Genomic DNA, 19,443 nt, shown 5'->3' on the forward strand with positions numbered 1-19,443 from the left:
TCGATCAGTGGGTTAAGGATCTGGCGTTGCCTTGAGCTGTGGTGTAGGTCACAGAAGCAGCTCAGATCTAGCGTTGCTGTGGCTGTGGCCTAGGCCAGCTGCTACAGCTCTGGTTCAACCCCCAGCCTGGGAATCTCCATATGCTGCGGGTGTGGCCATAAATAGACAAAAGACAAAAAAAAAAAAAAAAAAAAAAAGATGCTTGCTGTATGAAGCTAAATAGTGCCCGAATGGGGCTGCAGAAATCTGTTCAACTAGGGAGGCAGCCCTTGGTAAAATGACATACTAGGCTGTCTCCAGGATACATACAAGTTATGTACATTCTGCCCTGAGGAAGGAATTTATGCAAAGCACACTAGTTTTCTCACCTAGAGCTGGATAAATAGAAATAGGCTAAATTTCCACAGGATTTACTTATATTTTCTTGACTTTACTTCAAAATGCTAACTTTAGAGAAGTAAATTATAGAGTGTGGTAAAGCCCTAGCAACCACTGTAGAAGAAATAATTTTCTTTTGTATTTCATTTTATCTTTTTTCCTTTTCAGGGCTGCACCTGCAGCATATGGAAGTTCCCAGGCTAGGGATTGAATTGGAGCTGCAGCTACCATCCTACGCCACAGCCACAGCAACACCAGATCCAAGCCACATCCAAGACCTATGCTGCAGTGTGCAGCAACACCAGATCCTTAAGCCACTGAGCAAGGCTAGGGATTGAACCTGCAACTTCATGGGTACCAGTCAGAGTTCTTAACCTGCTGAACCTCCTTCTTTTGTATTTCACTGAATAATACCAGTTGTCTTCCAAACTGAGTACTTGATGGCTTTAAGAATAGCAGTTGAGAAAGTAACCAAAAGTTAATCACTTTCGGTTACATTTTGCAAAATGTTTTGAAATCCCATTCTCACCTCCTGTTCTATAGCCTTCAGAGGTTCAGGACTACTGCTGACCTGGGAAGAGGGAAAGATTATAAAAGAGAAAAAAAATCATGTATTTACTAGGTATTAGCATATTTCTAATCATCTTTGGTTTGTGTTACCTCTCAGGATAACAAGATCCATCTCTCTTATCTACTTTATTAAGATAAGAGTTTTAGGGTTTTGTTTTGTTTTGGCTTAAAATCACTTCCTTTAAGCCTCTATTTTTAGCAACATTATGATTCAAAAGCCACCACTTGGGTCTTATCTTATATTTATCAATAAGCAATTCATCATTTAACATTTTTTTTCTGTTCACACAGCTATGTCGAAATCATTCTGAAATTTATCCTAATCATTTAGAAAAATTAACATAATAAATATTCCAATTTAACACATTTGGAAATGTAAACCGTACCCTCCTCCCCACTCTCCACTATTTCAGAAACTGTTAGATAACACTAATCAATGAAGGATAACCAAGATTCAAATTCATTTTCACAAATCATCTACTCATATATTTGCCCTCTTTCAAACAAAAGTGCTTCTATTAAACACAAAGCAACTTCAAGTTTTAAATATTATTGATCTAGAAATCCATCAAAGTTTTGTTGAAAGTCTGAAGTACAGCTGTTCTAGCTCTCTGTTAATTCATACACACACACACACACACACACACACACACACACACACACACACACACACACACGAACCACAGGTGAGCAAGGCATAGTTCACATCTTTTTCTTTTTCTTTTCTTCTTTGTTTTTTCTGGAGCTTTCCCAGGTGGGGCTGCCATACAAACCTCCAACCTGACGAGAAGCCACTGGTGCCACCACCAAACTAGAAGCAGGAACCCCTAGAGCAGGTTCCACTTGTGGCTACCTGCTCATGCAGAGTTGATTCCTGCAGACTAGGAGGCCCCCTTTTTTCTTTCTTTTTTTCTTTCGGCCACATCCATGGCATGTGGAAGTTCCTAGGCCAAAGATCGAACCTGTGCCACAGCTGCAACCCAAGTTATAGCAGTGACAACACCAGGTCCTCAACCCACTGAGCCACCAGGGAACTGTTGACTTTCTTTTTTAAATTGAAATATAATTGACTTACAATAACATACTAGTTTCAGGTGTGCAACATAGTAGTTCAATATTTTTATACATTACAAAATGATCACCATGATAAGTCCAAGTACCATCTGTCACCAAAGTTATTATAATATTATTAACTATATTTTCTATCCTGTACATTACATCCCTTTGAACTTCATTTTATGAATGTAGTTTGTATCTCTTAATCTTCATCACCTATTTCACTTATCACCTAACCCTCCCCCCTTTGGCAACTACTAATTTGTTTTATGTATCTACGAGTCTGTTTCTATTTGATTACATTTGTTCATTTTGTTTTGTTTTTTAGGTTCCATATATAAGTGAAATCACATGGTATTTGTCTTTCTTGGTCTGACTTTTCTCACTTAGCATAATACCCTTTAGGCCAACCAGCTGTCACAAACGGAAAGATTTTACTCTTTTTTATGGTTAGGTAATACTCCATTAAATATACCATGGCATGATCCACTTTATAGAAACCCAGATTGCTTCACCCTTAATTTTTGTTTACATGATCTCTGAGTTTGGAGTCTCATCTTTAACTCTTCTCAACTATCATTTCATCAAAAGTTCGGTAAATAACTAGATAACACTCTCTAAATAAAAACAAAAGACTGTGAACATACATTTAAAAAACAAAAAACAAGCTGCAGGAAATACTAAGAGCATAAACCCATTTATTTTACAAAGACACACCTGAGTATGTATTATCTATGTGCATATGTAAAGAAAAGGGTATGAAGGATACATCAACTATTCATAGTGACTGGGGAAAAGGAATGAAATTTAGAGTTGTAGAAACTTTACATATTACTTGAGATTCTTCGATATTATTTGATTGTGAAATGGGATTGATATTAACTTCTTAAAAATTTTCTAAGCATATTTTATAAAATACTTGGACTCTGAGCATCTTTTCTATATTTCTAGCATCTGGCATTAAAAAACTTAAATGTATAATTGGGTTGCTTTGCTGAACATCAGAAATTGACAGAACACTGTAAATCAACTATAATAAAATTTTTTAAGAACTTGTTTTAAAAATAAACAAAAAGCAAGGTAATTTTCCTTCAGCAGAATATATTTAAAGCTATTTTTCCTATTCTAACAGCTTAAAGATTAAGTATCAAGAGTATGTAATAGATACTCATGTGCAAACTACTTTAAAAGAAGTCACATTACAAATACAAGTTTTAGGAGTTCTCTGATGGCTCAGCATACTAAAGATCCGGCATTGTCACTGCTGTGGCTCAAACCACTGCTATAGTGTGGGTTCAATCCCTGGTTTGGGAACTTCCACATGCCATGCGTGTGGCCAAAAAAAAAAAAAGAGAGAGAGAGAGAGAAAAATATAAGCTTTAAACACCATCATTTTTATTTGTTTGTTTGTTTAATTTTTTTGGCTGTGCCTGTGGCATGCAGAAGCTCCTAGGCCAGGGATCCAATCCTCGCCCAAGCCACTGCAGTGACAATGCCATATCCTTAACCAGCTGAGCCACACAGGAACTCCTAAACACCATTTTAAAATAAGCGTTGTTTATTTAGAGTTTCAGCAATTTTCATTCTCAACATACACTTGTACCTGGTCAATAAATATGCTAAAAAGAGAAAAAAAAAATCTTGTATATAAACATTTACTAAGAAAGAAAGAATTCCATTCCTTCTTCTCCAAGCAAGAGTTTAAATAGAAAGAAGAACGTCTCTATAATTTTGTCAATTGAACCCCAATAAAGATGAACAGAAAAGCACCAAAATATTAAAAAGAGTAAATCTTCACTCCTTTCTCCTTCAAACCACAACTATAAGCTGTGGATGATTCCTGAAATTATCAAATGAGGATACATGTGAGCCAGAAAATTTGTAAATAAAAATTGAACTTAGAGAAGAAATTCCTTTCCCTCTGTTCCAAGCAAAACCAACATAAAATATTACAAAATATTGTTTTTTTCAAAATTCTATTTTTATTTTACCCTACTGTAGACACTATAAATAAAATCCATGAGTTCCCATCATGGCTCAGCGGTTAACAAATCTGACTAGCATCCATGAGGATGCAGGTTCGCTCCCTGGCCTCGCTCAGTGGGTTAAGGATCCGGTGTTTCCATGAGCTGTGGTATAAGTCACAGATGCGGCTCAGATCCTGCGTTGCTGGGGCTGTGGCATAGGCCAGCTGCTACAGCTCTGATTTGGCCCCTAGCATGGGAACCTCCATATGCCTCAGGTGCAGCCCTAAAAAGAAAAAAAAAAAAAAATGCGAAAGGAGGTAACATATAACATAAACTATGGAAAAACCCAACATAAGACGAAAGGAAAAACAGACCTAGAAGCAATGACATTTCAGGCAATAAGCACATTTAGTTCCTAAATACCATCTTCCAATAAAGAGAACCTAGGTTCCTTGGAGCCACAGTCGACTGCAGGCCTGGGGCAGGAAATATACAAGAACATCTGGTGGTGTCAGAAAAGCAGGCAGGCAGGAAAAGACCCAAAAGACTAGAGACATGTCAAAAGGATGACTTCTAAAAGACCTCCTGATGTCCAAAGCTGGAACAACTTGAACAACAAAATAAATGACAGCATTGGATATCCTACAGAATGAAATGATATCCATTAGTACAAAGGAGGAAGGAAAGTTAGCAATTCTCCCTTCTAAAAGAATTCCAGTTAATACATGTAGGATGAAGAAATCAGAAAATAAGCATTAAAGCATCACAGTAATACAGAGTTCCCATTATAGCTCAGCAGGTTAGGAACCCAACATAGTCCCCATAAGGTTGTGAGTTTGAATCCTGGCCTCACTCAGAGGGTTTAAGGATTTGGCATCGCCAAAAGTTGGGCTGTAGGTCACAGATGCAACTTGGATCTGGTGTTGCTGTGGCTGTAGCACAGGCTAGCAGCTGCAACTATGATTTGACCCCTAGCCTGGGAATTTCCATATGCTGAGGGTGCAGCCATAAAAAGAAAATTTAAAAAAAAAAAATGAACACCACAGTACTAACTGCTGTGGGTAAGCTCCACTGATGGATGCTAAAATCAGTGAATGAAAGTTTGAGAAGCACAAAATCAAAATACATCCATCAAGATATTAATTAAATGATAAAGGCAAAACCAGTAACTTTACAGTGGAGAAATACAACACATATCACCTGAACCAAGGGATAGAGGTTAACATCCCCACCACTACAGCATGTTGTTCCTCTAGTATCCTTGCCAAAAATATATAGCCTCAATCTAATCAACAGAAATCAGAGAAGCCCAAGTTGAGAGATATTCTAAAAAAATAACCAGTACTCTTCAAGGCTGAAGGTCATGAAAAACAATGAAAGGCTACACACATTAGAAGAGACTGAGGAAACCACCCAATGCAATGTGGGCTCCTGGATCAGATCCTGGAACAGATAAAGAACAGTAGTGGGAAAACTGGCAAAATCTAAATACAAGTCTGTGGTTGAGCTAACAGTATCGTGCCAATGTTAATTTATTAGTTTCGATATTTTCATCATAGTTAACAATCAATGATGGATGGTGGGTGATGGGTGTAATTCCCTCTGTAATATTTGTGCAATTTTCCTGCATGTCTAAAATGCTTCAAAATGAAAAGTTTTTTAAAAAGAGCTTTAACTTTTAAAATTTTTAATTTACATGTTCATTTTATAACAGAAATCTTTAACCACAGAAGATACACAAAGTTTAACTACTGTAGAGATTCAATCTTAGGAAAATTAAAGAAATATGAACAATTTAAGAACTTAACCACAAATGGAGGAGGATGGAAAATTCTTATAAACAAGAATGCTGGCTCTGTTCAGACATTTCCTATTCTGTATGCTAAGCACATCCCCTGAAGAATGCAGCACACACTGACCACTGGCTTTACATACCAAACCCTGCTAACAAGACTTTTTCAGAGCAATTCCACTGGAGTATTTTGAGTTATGTGGTTTTAAAAGAACTCTTTAAAATGTTCACAAGTAGGTACCAATCCAACTGTTTTTTTTTAGCCAAAGTTTTTTTCTCAGTTCTAAAAGTCACACCCTAGGAGTTCCTGTTGTGACTCGTTGAACCTGACTAGTATCCATGAGGATGCAGGTTCGATCCCTGGCTTCACTCAGTGGGTTAAGGATCTGGCGTTGCCAGAAACTGTGGTGTAGGTCACAGACATGGCTCAGATCCCAAGTTGCTGCAGCTGTGGCATAGGCTGACAGCTACAGCTCTGATTCAACCCCTAGCCTGGGAACTTGCATATGCTGCAGGTGTGGCCCTAAAAAGCAAAATAAATAAATAAATAAAAGTCACACTCTACTAATAAACAACAATGTCGCAAACTCTTCAAAGGAAAAAAAATAATACTTTTTTGGAGTATATATATACATACATATGCATACACTCATATATGTCTTTAGGTACACGGAGGTACATATATACACATACACATTGTGTATATGTGAAACTAGATGGAATCTATAAAATCATTGCCAAAGTGAAACCAACCAAGGCCTAGAAAACAGCATGAAAATTTTATGCATAGGATATTTTAAATAATATTTAAAGCACCTCGTTCTCTCTCTTTACACACTTGGGCATGAGGGAGAGATACCCGAACTCCAAACTTGTTTTTGTTTTGTTTTGTTTTGTTTAGGGCTGCACCCTCGGCACATGGAGGTTCCCAGGTTAGGGATCTAATCGGAGCTGTAGCCACCAGCCTATGCCAGAGCCACAACAAGGCCAGGTCTGAGCCACGTCTGCGACCTACACCACAGCTCACGGCAAGGCCGGATCCTTAACCCACTGAGCGAGGCTAGGGATCGAACGCGTTCCTAGTTGGGTTTCATTTCCTCTGCACCGTGACGGGAACTCCTGAACTCCGAACTTGTAAAGCAATGAAGAACTTATACAATATGGCTGGTGAGAATACGAATGGCTACCATCCCTTTGGCACTCAATTTGGTAATATCTAGCCAAAGATTTTGGTAAAATCTTATACACCTGCTTTGATCTAGCAATCCCACTTATGGGAATTAGAAATACAAGTATAAAATTATGTACAAGGTTATTTGCTGTAGTATTGCTTATAATAGCAAAAGACTTGCTTATAATAGCAAAAGACTAGGCAAAAGTGGAATTTCTGCTGTGGCACAGTGGGTTAAGAAACCGACTGCAAAGGCTCAGGTCACAGCTCAGGCTTGGATTCAATCCCTGGTCCAGGAACTTCCATATGTTGGGGATGCGACCATTAAAAAAAAAAGATGTAGAACCTCACGTCCCACCACAGACCTAATGAATCAGAAGACTCATTTTTGTTTTGTCTCTCTTTCTCTCTCTTTTTTTAAGGCATACGGAAGGTCCCAGGCTAGGGATCGAATCAGAGCTGGAGCTGCCAGCCTACACCACAGCCACAACAATGCAGGATCTGAGCAGTGTCTGAGACCTACACCCCAGCTCACAGCAATGCCAGATCCTTACCACACTGAGCAAGGCCAGGGATCGAACCTGTGTCCTCATGGATACTGGACAGGTTCGTTACTACTGAGCCACCATGAGAACTCCCCAGAGGATTCATTATATCAAGATTCACGTGCAAATTTTTCTTGTGCATATTAAAGTTTGAAGTTTGAGAAACACTGGGCTGGGGGCCCTTTGTTAAGTTTGCATTGTCACTGCCTGAGGACCAAAACAAACTCCTCTGCTTTCTGCCTTAAACTGATCCCTAGACTAGATTTGAGGACCATTAAGAAGGTGTCAGGTGAAGCTTCATGTAAACTGTGGCATTTAGATTAGCCTTAAAATGGTCCCCTAAGCAGGATACAAATATACATGTGAGAAAACTATATAGAAAGCAACTACATGAAAAGGTGTGGAGTTGAGGACAGGGTTCAAAGTCAGTCAGAGATTCAAATTTGTGAATACTGATGGGTGGATGGCATTTACAGACAAGAAAATTGAGCTACCCAGATTAAGTAGAGGAGAAAGTTGAGCTTTACGCCCTAGAGAACTCCAACATTTAGAGTCCCCAAACCAGCAATGGAAAAGGATCTGTGAGGAAAACCAGTCAGAGAATGACAAAAATTGTATCCTGGGAGCAAAATGAAGAAATTATTTCAAGAGGCAGAAAGATTCAAATGTATCAAATGCTACTAACAAGGTAGGGCAAGACTGAGAATTTTCCATCATATTAAGAAAGACAGAATTTGGGGTAACCTTGAAAGGTACACTGGTGAGGTGGGTAGGACTGAAGTCTCAGAGGAATGGGATGAGGAGGGGAAAAAAAAGTTCCTCAAACATGCCAAGGTCAAACATGTAAAGATAGCTCAGGGTCTTTACAGATGCTATTTGATTGTCCTGAAACACATACTCCTCTAGACCTTTGCATGCACTTGTACATCTTCAGCGTCAGGGCACAAGTTACCACTTCCAAGAGGTTACCCTCACCACCCTAAAATAAGCACCCCTCCTTACTAATTACTCTCTAGCCCCTTCTTTTGCTTTTTTTATACAGTGCGTAAGAGTACTTGAAATTCTATGATTTGTTTGTTGATTCCCGCCCAAGAATATAATAAATAAAGGAATAATATGTACCATACTTCTTTTTAAGAACTTACATATTTTTTCCAGGAGCATCAGTCCTAGAACATTTTCCAGTACAGTTGTCCCTTGGTATCTGTAGAGGACTGTTTCCAGGACTCCCACAGATAAAAAAAATCTACAGATGCCCAAGTCCCTTATATAAAATGGTATAGTATATGTGAAGATATATCCTTATTGACTACAACTCTCTCACAGTGAGCGTTGTAAAAAAAAAATTATTTCTTGCAATAAAGCAACAAAGAAGGCTACAATCATTGCTAAATCCCATGTACTGCCATTCTTCTGCCACAAAGTTTCCTATATATAGTTCTGTTCCCTTGGTTATAACCCATCATGAGGTTTTCTCAGAGAACATTTTCACCTTAACCTCACTTCACAGAAAAATTGTGCCAGTAAAACTAGTATTAATTTCACCTTCCCATTTTTTATAACAGAGGCAAAGCATACTCTAAACATAGCTAGGTCATCCTCAAAGTTCTCAAAGAAACGAAAGGTGAAGAACACCTTACATTAGTGCAACTCCTGTCAGACATGGAAACTAAGACGAGTGTGTGTTCAACGCACTCCGAAAGTGAACTCTAAACCTGTCTCCCTGGCTTTTGTAAAGTTAGAGAAAGACATGTGATTAATAATTAGGGCTTAGGTAAACAATAAAATATGTCCCAATTATGAGACATACTTCACATATTGGCCTTGTACCTTTTTTTTTTTTTTTTTTTTTTGCTTTTTAGGGCTGTACCCACAGCATATGCAGGTTCCCAGGCGAGAGGTCAAATCAGAGCTATAGCTGCTGGCCACAGCCACAGCCACAGCCACAGCCACAGCCACGCCAGATCCGAGTCTCACAGCAATGCTGGATCCTTAACCCACTGAACGAGGACAGGGATCAAACCTGCAACCTCATGGCTCCTAGTCAGATTCGCTTCCACTGCACCACGATGGGAACTCCACGGACTTTTACCATTTTGTAATGTATCATTTGGTTCCCAGAAATCCTTGTCTGTTGAGCCTTTATCTCATGTACTGGCCCCATGTCCAGAGTAGAGACAGACTAGATTTTATTTAAAAAACCTCTCTGGGGAGTTCCCTTTGTGGCTCAGCGGGTTAAGGATCTGGTGTTGTCATTGTATCAGCTTGGGTCACTTCTGTGGTGCAGGTTCAATGCCTAGCCTGAGAACTTCTACATGCCATGGGTACAGCCAAAAAAACCCAACCAACAAAACAAAACAAAAAAACCTTTCTGGGGAATACTTGCCTGAGTATATTTAGGGAGGACACCAAAAAAAAAAACCCATGTTTAAATCCATTTAAGTAATCTGTTAACCAGTTTATAACTTGTCAGTAGAGTTCTGTCAGGGCATGTCAATAAATTAATTCTACAAGAGGATTATAACAATCTTCTCTTTAAGGTCTTTTGGATAGTAATTAAAATACAGTTACCATATGGTATACATTTTTGAAGTATCCTTCCTACCTAATTTTGTTTTGGAAAAGGGAAATGGCAAGTAGGTGATTAAGGGATGGGTGTTTTGGAAGATCTATTAAACCAGCAGGCAGGCTAAAAAAGCCAGTGTGGCCGTAGAAGTAGGAGTGAAAAAATTCCTAGCCTCACTGTGGACTGATACTGAGCAGCTGCATAATTACCTGCTAATAAGTTAAACAAAAAACAAAGGAGAAGGGGAAAAAGGTGAGGTTAGACCTACTGGTAAAAATACTTATCAGTGGGAGCAAAGCTGTGAAATAGTTATTCACTACTTACTGTTTTGAGCACATTTCAAAGTTCAGTGGAATGAATTCTAAATGCCTCTACCTACTAGAGCTAAGAAGCAGACCATTTATATTATCCCAAAAGAGTCGTTTTAACATCTAAAACAAATGATTCATTCATTTGACAGACATGCTCCGAGTGACAACTACATGCTAGGCACTTTTCTAAGTGCTAGGGATACAGTAGCAAATAATCTGCATGGGCTTTCTGTTCTTAGTGGAGAGAAACAGACCAAGCAAATAAGTAAATGACCAAGTATTTCAGAAGTATTATAAGAGTTATCATTAAGTACTTAAACCATGAAAACCAATTTCAAGAAAAAGAGAGCAGAAAAAGGAGATAAGATTTGTAACTCAATTGTACTCACTGTATGTGGCCTGTTTATTTATGACAAAGTAGATTTTCTAATGTAACAAGGTTCTTTCATAAACAATGTTCTGTTTATAAATATTCCACTTTATAAGATATAGGCTAAAACTTCAAATATTTTAAATTATTAATATAATTCCATTCCTAGACTATCTTATTGTTTATATTTATAACTTAATAAGTTTTATTGTGATAGTTGATTTACAATGTTGTATATAATTATTTGATGACAAGATATCATCAAGAACATAATCTATAATTAACACCAGCCCTCTTTAGCTAAACACAATGCACTTTTTGATACTGCTTTGTGAAGGTTTTGAGGAAGGTACCATGTTTCATTTTATTTTTTTAAAGTGAAGCCCTACTAAGCTGTGAAGCAATCAAACTGAACCAAGGATTCCAGGTGGCAATGATTTTTAATTCTAAAAAACATAATTAGGTTCAGTGGACACCTCATCCTAAGGTAAATCAAACAGAAATAGCCTAAATCAAATAGAAATTTTAGTCATTAGCTAATAAGCATGCCAATCAAGATGTAATAAATGCTGGGAGTTCCCGTCATGGCGCAGTGGTTAACGAATCCGACTAGGAACCATGAGGTTGCGGGTTCGGTCCCTGCCCTTGCTCAGTGGGTTAACGATCCGGCGTTGCCGTGAGCTGTGGTGTAGGTTGCAGACGCGGCTCGGATCCCGCGTTGCTGTGGCTCTGGCGTAGGCCGGTGGCTACAGCTCCGATTCGACCCCTAGCCTGGGAACCTCCATATGCCGCAGGAGCGGCCCAAAGAAATAGCAAAACGACCAAAAAAAAAAACAAAAAAAAACAAAAAAAAAAGATGTAATAAATGTTGACTTTGTTTTCCTACATAACTTGAAAAAGAATAATAAAAACACTAAAACTCTTTGGGAAGAGTTCATTTCCTATTAAAAAAGGGGATTAGTTTCACAAACTAAAATATATACATACTATTTCATTTTCTTATGTTCTGGTTATCTAGTACTTCAATTTGGATAAGAATGCCTATAAAATGAAAACTGGAGGAGTTCCCCTTGTAGTGCAGTGGGTTAAGGACCCGATGTTGTCTCTATGAAGATGCTGGTTGATCCCAGGCCTTGCTCAGTGGGTTAAGGATCCAGTGTTGCTGTAAACTGCGGCACAGGTCACAGCTACCACTCGGATTCAACCCCTGGCCCAGTAACTTCCATGTGCTGTAGATGTGGCCATAAAAATAAAAATAAAATAAAATGTAAATTGGAGATTTTCACAGACTAAAGCTTACCTTCAGGCTGGTATGAGAACGTGGTTGACTTAATTCCTGAAATTTCCATTGTTCTGATCCAGGGGTCTCACCACCTTTCTGAGTGTCAGGTGTAAGCAATCCCTCTCCAGCAGGTAATGGGAAAATCCCTAATGATATAGGGCGTTCTTTTCTATTTGGAAAGAGGAGAAAAAAATTAAGCATTACTCTGTTTTTAATTTTTATTCATCATGACCGTAAGTCATAAGCCCAGGCTGTCATAGCTTTAGAAGCATCACTCTTAATTAAATAATATCGTCTACCTTTCTGAACAAGCAGACTTACCAAAGAGAAAGGACAAAGTCTCAGAGGTTAAATTAGCCCTAAGATATCAATGAAGAAAAGTAGTTTAAAAAAAAAAAAAAGTTAAGGAAATCTTATAAGTTACTGATGAGATCCTCAGCCAGGTAGCAAGAAGAACTACCACATTTTCACTCTGCTTATTAAGTAAGCCCTAAGAAACTTCAACTCCTTTAGAAGTGATCTCAACTCTGCTTCCCAAGTCCTCACACTAATCCATAGATATTTACCCAAGCCTGCTCAGGCTACCTCTTCAGGCTAGAGGCCTCTTTCTGCCTAGAGGAAAATCAATATATGGTCTAAATCAGGGCTACTGATAGAGCTCCCTGGTGGCTCAGCAGGTTAAAGATCCAGCATTGCCACTGTTGTGGTTTGGGTCACTGCTGTGGTACCGGTTTAATCCCTGGCCTAAGAACTTCTGCACGCTGTGGGCATGGCCATAAATAAGTAAATAAAATCAGAGTTTCTCATTAATAGTAAAAACAGCATGTGGATTAAAAAAATAAGAATACTGCCTGCCATTCAGAAACATACAAATTTTGCCAGCCATCAAGCCATCAGCCAATGCAGCTGCCCTGACCGTGTGCCCTGAGGGGAATTCAGGATGGAAAAAAAACAGTATACTGACCCTAGGTGGTTAAGCTGCATTATCAAAGGAATAATTTCAATGAGCCCAGACTCCTACATCTTCCCATACCTAGAAAAGCACTAAAATCATTAACTTGAGATGTCAGTTTTTTGTGACTAGCAGAAATCTTTTGATGTCCCACTATATGTTTTTTGGTTTGTTTTTTTTCCCCTCTCAGTCAAAATCCCTACATATCCTGGCTCTTCCCTTATCTCTTTGGGACACTTCCTCAGAGCTGACAGTCTCCCCCTCAGGACTATAGTCTTTGGTAATGTCCCTGAATAAAACATAATTCTCAACTTTCAGGTTGTACTTTTTTTTTTCAGTCGACGAACTCAAGATTTCATCCCCTAAAGTAGGAAAACTGTTATTTTTCTACAGGACCAATGTATGAGTTTCTTTCCATCACAGTATATATGAAAAAACAATTGTCATTTTTTCCAAACAAGGAGATTACAAAATTCTATGAAAGACTGTGGGGTTTCCAATGCTTTGTAGGATATTTCAATGAACAAGAGTTTCAATTTTAATAACAGAATTTTAAAAACAAAAAACACATCCTTTGCTGATAGAAAGGACTCTGAAAAGGCTAAAAACAACCCTACTAACGGGTCATCCTGGTCATTAACTGAAGCAGAAACTGGCAAGAAATGAGACACTAAAGGTTTGTGGCCTCCAGGAATCGTACTGGTTAATGCGCTTCTGGTAAAAATGTAATTTAGAATAGGAACTACAAGGTTGCAAATAAAAGTGGGAAAATACTCACTTTTGCTAAATAGGTCTTTATTCTGTGAACTCATTTTTATACCAAGAAGCTTAAGCCACTTCTGAAATAATGCCCTCACATAACATAAAGGGTACACTGCTTTCATGCCTAATGACAATCAGAAAGGATTAGTACGACTGTCAAACACCTTCTTAAAGATTAGGTGAAGCAAAAAGGTTGAGAGATTGCATTTTATTAAAGTTGTATGGACAAAGAAATAGAACAGGACTTTACCAGAGTGAATTACTCATCATTTCTTTACACTTGGATACTTTTCCTACTTGATTTGCAAGGAAAATTCAAGTGCAAGTAGGCAGCACAATAAAAGGGTAGATTTTAAAATCAAATCTAAGTTTGTCTCCATGACCTGCCAGAACAACCAAGTAACAAAGTAGTTGGCTATTCTGTTTATACCAGTTACTCCAAAATGGTGGTTAGGCAAAAAAAAGTTTTCATAAGTCCACAGCAAATAAAAGAGGTATTATTTATTATATCCTTACTGGATAATATAGACATATAATACATGTTTCCACATATTGCAGAACCTGTTCTTTCTTGAGAATGACTCACCCTTCTTTCTACAATTTTTCTGCTTCTTTAAATTTAAGTTGCCCTGTATTTCAAATGACTGACAATGATTGGTAATTGGATTTTTTTTTTTTTAGTGTCTACACATGACAAAATGAAAACTTATTGACCTGATGTTTATCCCTTGATTTTGGGAGAACATATTTTGGGAAACGAAAATCTAAGGGGTCTAAGAGCTACTACATTATTTACCTATTTTTTTAAAAATATCTTAATGACTTAAGCAAAATTGACCAGGAATTTAATCAGATGGAATTTAATGCAATGCTCTCTTAACTCAAAATGCAAAGAAAGATAATACATACTTCATCTGAATCCATCACACTGCCAAAAGGAATCAAAATACAGGCCAATTATGAGAATTATCTTCCTTTATGAATGATAATACAATCATTTTCACACAGGCAATACCAAAAAAATAAAAAACACTGGGAGGAGTCAGCTATGGATTCAAGTTTTACATTCCTACTCCTGTTTAATATATTTAATCTACAATCCAAAATATAAGTAGAATTCAAACCTTTACATTGCTTTTATTTATCCATCAGAAACTGCTCTACAGGGAGGGGATTTCCGCCAGCCTACACCAGAGCCACAGCAACTCGGGATATGAGCCCCATCTACGATCTACACCACAGCTCATGGCAACGCTGGATCCTTAACCCAATGAGTGAGGCCAGGGATCGAACCCGCAACCTCATGGTTCCTAGTCAGATTCGTTAACCACTGACCACAAGGGGAACTCCCATATATTTTTTTAATTGTCATATATCCTTGTTTTTTTTTGGTCTTTTTAGGGCTGCATTCCAGGCACATGGAACTTCTCAGGCAAGGGACTGAACAGAAGCTGCAGCTGTCAGCCTACACCACAGCCACAGCAACGTGAGATCTGAGCTGCATCTGCAACCTATACCACAGCTCATGGCAACACCAGATCCTTAACCCACTAGGTGGAGCCAGGGATTGAACCCACATCCTCATGGATACTAATAGGGTTCATCACTGCTGAGCCACAACAGGAACTCCCACATATCCATTTTTAAATCAGTTATTTAAATGTTACTTTACGTGCATAAATAATTTTGCAAATGTGCTTTGAAACAGCTTTTTGGCTATATTCCCATTTAAAACAAATACAATCTACTATACACACATAAGGGCAGTAAAAAGATTTACATTGCTCAACACCCACCACGTGGCAAGTACTAAGAAGGATGATTTATTTACATTATCTCATTTAAATCCTAAGGAAATAGAAATTATTTTCCCTATTTTCAGACTAGGAAAAGTGATGCCCAGAGACTTTAGAACTAGTAATCAGAAGAAATGGGATTCCAAGCCAGGCCTGTTTGACTCCAAGACCCATGTGCTTTCCTTTAACTACCTACAACTTAATCTCTCTCACTCTCTTTTTTAGGGCTGCCCCCATGGCATATGGAACTTCCCAGGCTAGGGGTCCAATTGGAGCTGTAGCTGCCGGCCTACACCACAGCCACACCACCACCAGATCCAAGCCGCATCTACAACCTATACCACAGCTTGTGGCAGGGCCACTGAGCAGGGCCAGGTATCACACCTGTGTCCTCATGGACACTAGGCAGGTTCGTTACCACTGAGCCACAACAGGACGCCTCATAATTTAATCATAATATTGAGGACTTTGATATCAGTCTTCAATCAGATCAACAGCAACTTTTACGTCAAGGAACTTAAACTTAATCATAAATCATTTTATTAATAAAACAGCTAAAATAGTTGTTAAAATGGAGTAAATATAAGTGACTATGAAAATATTTGTTTAATTTACAATATATCTTGTAATTGGTTAAATACAAAATAATCATCTCACTTGATTTTTAAAACAGCCCAACCGGGTAAGAACCTCAGAAGAGGAAACTCAGGCACAGACATTAAGCAACCTGCCAGAGGTCCCACAGCTCACATGGGGCAGAGCATTTGTACCAGTCAGTCCAACTCCAAACCTCTTATCCACTGCATGGCACAGCACAGCACCAGCTTCTTAAACGGAACTGAAACCCAAGACAGCCCTTTAAAATTAATCTCATTTTAATGGTCTGTATGTTCCTGAGTTAAGGTATTTTTTAATTTCCTAAAAGCCTATGTATACATACATACAAATCTTTTAGGTACTAAAATATACACAAGTAATAAGATTGCGCCTGATTGCTATAAAATCAGGAAAGAAAATAAATGACCAAGTACCTTATAGTTTTAAGACCATAGATGAAATTTAATTTCTGGGCCTTAGCCTAATGTTGAACGTGAATGGACCTCTGAATAAAAAAGAACACATTGAGGGAATTTACTACTTTATTTCATCTTAATTTATCTAAATCCATAATTAGGAGCTGAGTATCTTAAATGAGCATTTAAATAATAAAAGTTATAAACTATGAACTCTCATTTAAAACCATGCACGAAGCCGAAATATCAACACATCAGGTAGTTTTAGTTTGATGAGTAAGTAAACAAAAGAAACCAAAACATTAAACCTCTAAAATACAGAAGTGTACAAGTAGAGTGAACAGCAAAAAAGCTACAGAGATTAATGACCACCCCCACAGGCAGGCATGGATATTTGTCACCCAAGTCTACAAAGAAAGGGCAACATCTGACAAAACAATAGTGAATAGGCTTTGTAAAGCTTTCCCAACTTTGATGTGTAAATAATAGCGAAAAAAATGCATTCCTTGCCCTAAAAGGCTTAAATCCTTTCACTTTAAAATATATTTTGTTTTAGGAGGAAAATATTTTAACTGTCAGGTCCCATGAACTGCTATCAAAAATTGCAAAAAGATGTCTGAATCTCCATCAAAGGATAAATGAAGCAAAATAAGCACCTATGGCTTCTGGCTAATCAACGACAAGTCCCTGCATAGAAGATATTTGCTTCTCCATGCTCAGATGCTAAACGAAAGGTTGTGTAAACTTGGACCCAATGCTGCTCTACTCCTGCTCTCCCTTTACTCTTTGAACACTCTGCTTAAAACAAGACCACAATGACCTTGTATTTGCGTATAAAGTACAATCTGAAAATCCTTTTCTTAAGTCGGTGATTTCCAAACACAAAGCCATTATCCCTGAGTGAGAGCCTATAAATTGCTGTATATAAAAATCAAAATCCTAGCTTCAGGCCATTTTCCATTGTTTCAATCTGCAACAGAAATGGTTACAAAGCAGACCCGTGAAGCTAAAAATTCAAGAAAAACCAACTGAACGGGGACTTCTAAGAGAGACTGGAATACCTGAGTATCCTTGGTAGGTTCTGCGTCAGAGCTGGCACTCCGGTAGAAATAGAAAAGTGCACAAGCAGCAAAACAGAGAGAGATACTAAGATAGCAGAATTAATAACCACCGCCCCGCCAACAAAGCCAAACACAAACAGCAGCATGCATCCAGGACTCATGGCGCTGTGCTGGCATGGTGAAACACCCGAACCAGGAGGCCTACTCGGGGGCCAAAGGGGTATCTTTGTAGTGAGGATCTGTCATTCAGCTGCTGCCACAAAAACAATGCCATCGGCAGCAGCTTTCCACTCCATCCTGCAGCAGCTCCCAAGCGATGACGTCATCCCACTCTCCCCACCTCATAACCATAGAGCTGCTGCTCCTCGCATTTATGCAGCAATCCAGAGAGACAGCCAGCCTATTAACTATTTTCCTCTCCACTAAGAGTCCTGGCTTAGCCTATTGGCTGCAATGCTTGGAGATTTACATAATTTATTCACACTCCTACATCAAACAGAAGTCTAGCTAACCCTTTAAAACATGCCTCTCCAAAGCAAAAAAGACTGTAAAACAATTATACAGGAGAAATAAAAAATTTTCAGCATTCTCACAAATCAGAAAACTTTAAACCTGGTGCAAGCTCCATTAAGTATTAGAAAATAACCAAAATACCTCAAAATGTTGCTTATGTGGCATGGCTCACAATTTACCTTTCATTAGTGAAAGCTGTTCTGTTTTTCTATGCTATTCTCTCCTACAGCATTCCAACTACAGTAGAAAGCTTTTTGCATCAGCCTAACTATTGTTCCAGGATTAAAGAACAGGGAAAAACAGAAACAGATTATTCATATTGCTTTTTCCTCCCAAGGCAAAAATGTGTAAAATGCTTACCTAATTCTACTATGAGCTGTGGATTCTAGTTGATCACTTCCTGAGAGCTGATGAAGTTTTGTTCTTTCTAAGTGTTCCATATAGTTATGGATCATCTATTTTGAAGAAAAGAATACACAAAATTTTAAGGCTAATATTTGAAATAAAAACATACTGTTTTAACAATGGAAACATTTTAATATAAATTTCTTATTTAATTACCCATAGTTTCATGGAAAGGATATTAAGGATGAAATTTTCTTTTAATGGCAAAAGAATATTCAAATACTTACATCTAACGATGCTAACATCTGTAAAAGTAGCCAACATCTTGTTTAGCATAGCAAAAACTTTATTTTTTACCATATGTAATGCTATTCAATAATGCTTGCAAGTAACACAAATTAAGATATAGACACTGGGAAGGAGCTGACCAGAGGTTACCAGGTTAAAAAAAAGAGAGGGCATCTGAGATATCCATCACTAAAAACGCAAAACAACAAAGAAATTAACATGAAACTTGAGAAGAAACCATAACCCTTATTTTTTCCTTTTTTTTTTTTTTTTTTGTCTTTTCAGGGCCACACCCTTGGCATATGGAGGTTTCCAGGCTAGTGGTCAAATTGGAGCCAAGGCTACTGTACTGGCCTGCACCACAGCTACAGCAACATCAGATCTGAGCAGCTTCTGTGACCTACACCACGCTCAGGGCAACACCAGATCCTTAACCCAGAGCAAGGCCAGGGATCAAACCCTCAACCTCATGGTTCCTAGCTGGATTCGTTTCTGCTGTGCCATGATGGGAACTCCCTATTTTTTCCATTTCACAAAGGGGTCACAAAGTAAAGATTATTTTCAATTTATTACCAAGATGTTTATTTCTTTTGTCTACAGATTTAGTTCAAAGAATGCTAAAATATTCTCTCCTTTGATTACTAGAATCATCACTTAATATAATCATGGGTAATAACAGCATCAAATTAAAACAAATGAAAAATC

At 38.1% G+C, this 19,443-nt stretch overlaps 1 protein-coding gene and 1 long non-coding RNA gene across 15 annotated transcripts in view; one reads left to right on the forward strand and one right to left on the reverse strand.

The window, feature by feature from the left end:
- Positions 1-19,443, reverse strand: part of SPAG9 (sperm associated antigen 9) — a 143,813-nt gene that overhangs the window by 60,086 nt on the left and 64,284 nt on the right. For 5 of the 14 annotated variants that reach the window (XM_021067206.2, XM_021067204.2, XM_084984835.1 and 2 more), the window contains 2 exons: positions 18,466-18,560; positions 12,027-12,177 (listed from right to left, as the gene is read on the reverse strand). In XM_021067206.2, coding sequence (XP_020922865.1) covers positions 12,027-12,177; positions 18,466-18,560 — 246 coding nt within the window. Of the gene's footprint in view, positions 1-907; positions 950-12,026; positions 12,178-17,592; positions 17,862-18,465; positions 18,561-19,443 lie in introns of those variants that run through there. The other 9 variants (XM_021067203.2, XM_021067198.2, XM_084984840.1 and 6 more) reach the window with 3 other exon arrangements.
- Positions 1,657-9,278, forward strand: LOC146398162 (uncharacterized). The gene is made up of 3 exons (XR_014821234.1): positions 1,657-4,104; positions 4,829-6,096; positions 7,557-9,278. It is a non-coding gene; the product is annotated as an uncharacterized LOC146398162 (long non-coding RNA).

Source organism: Sus scrofa, chromosome 12 (assembly GCF_054392235.1).
Source record: "Sus scrofa isolate SSC_HxYL_T2T_F1_AM1 chromosome 12, Sscrofa_HxYL_maternal_Yorkshire_Landrace_v2.0, whole genome shotgun sequence".
In the NCBI taxonomy this organism is placed as follows: Eukaryota; Metazoa; Chordata; class Mammalia; order Artiodactyla; family Suidae; genus Sus; species Sus scrofa.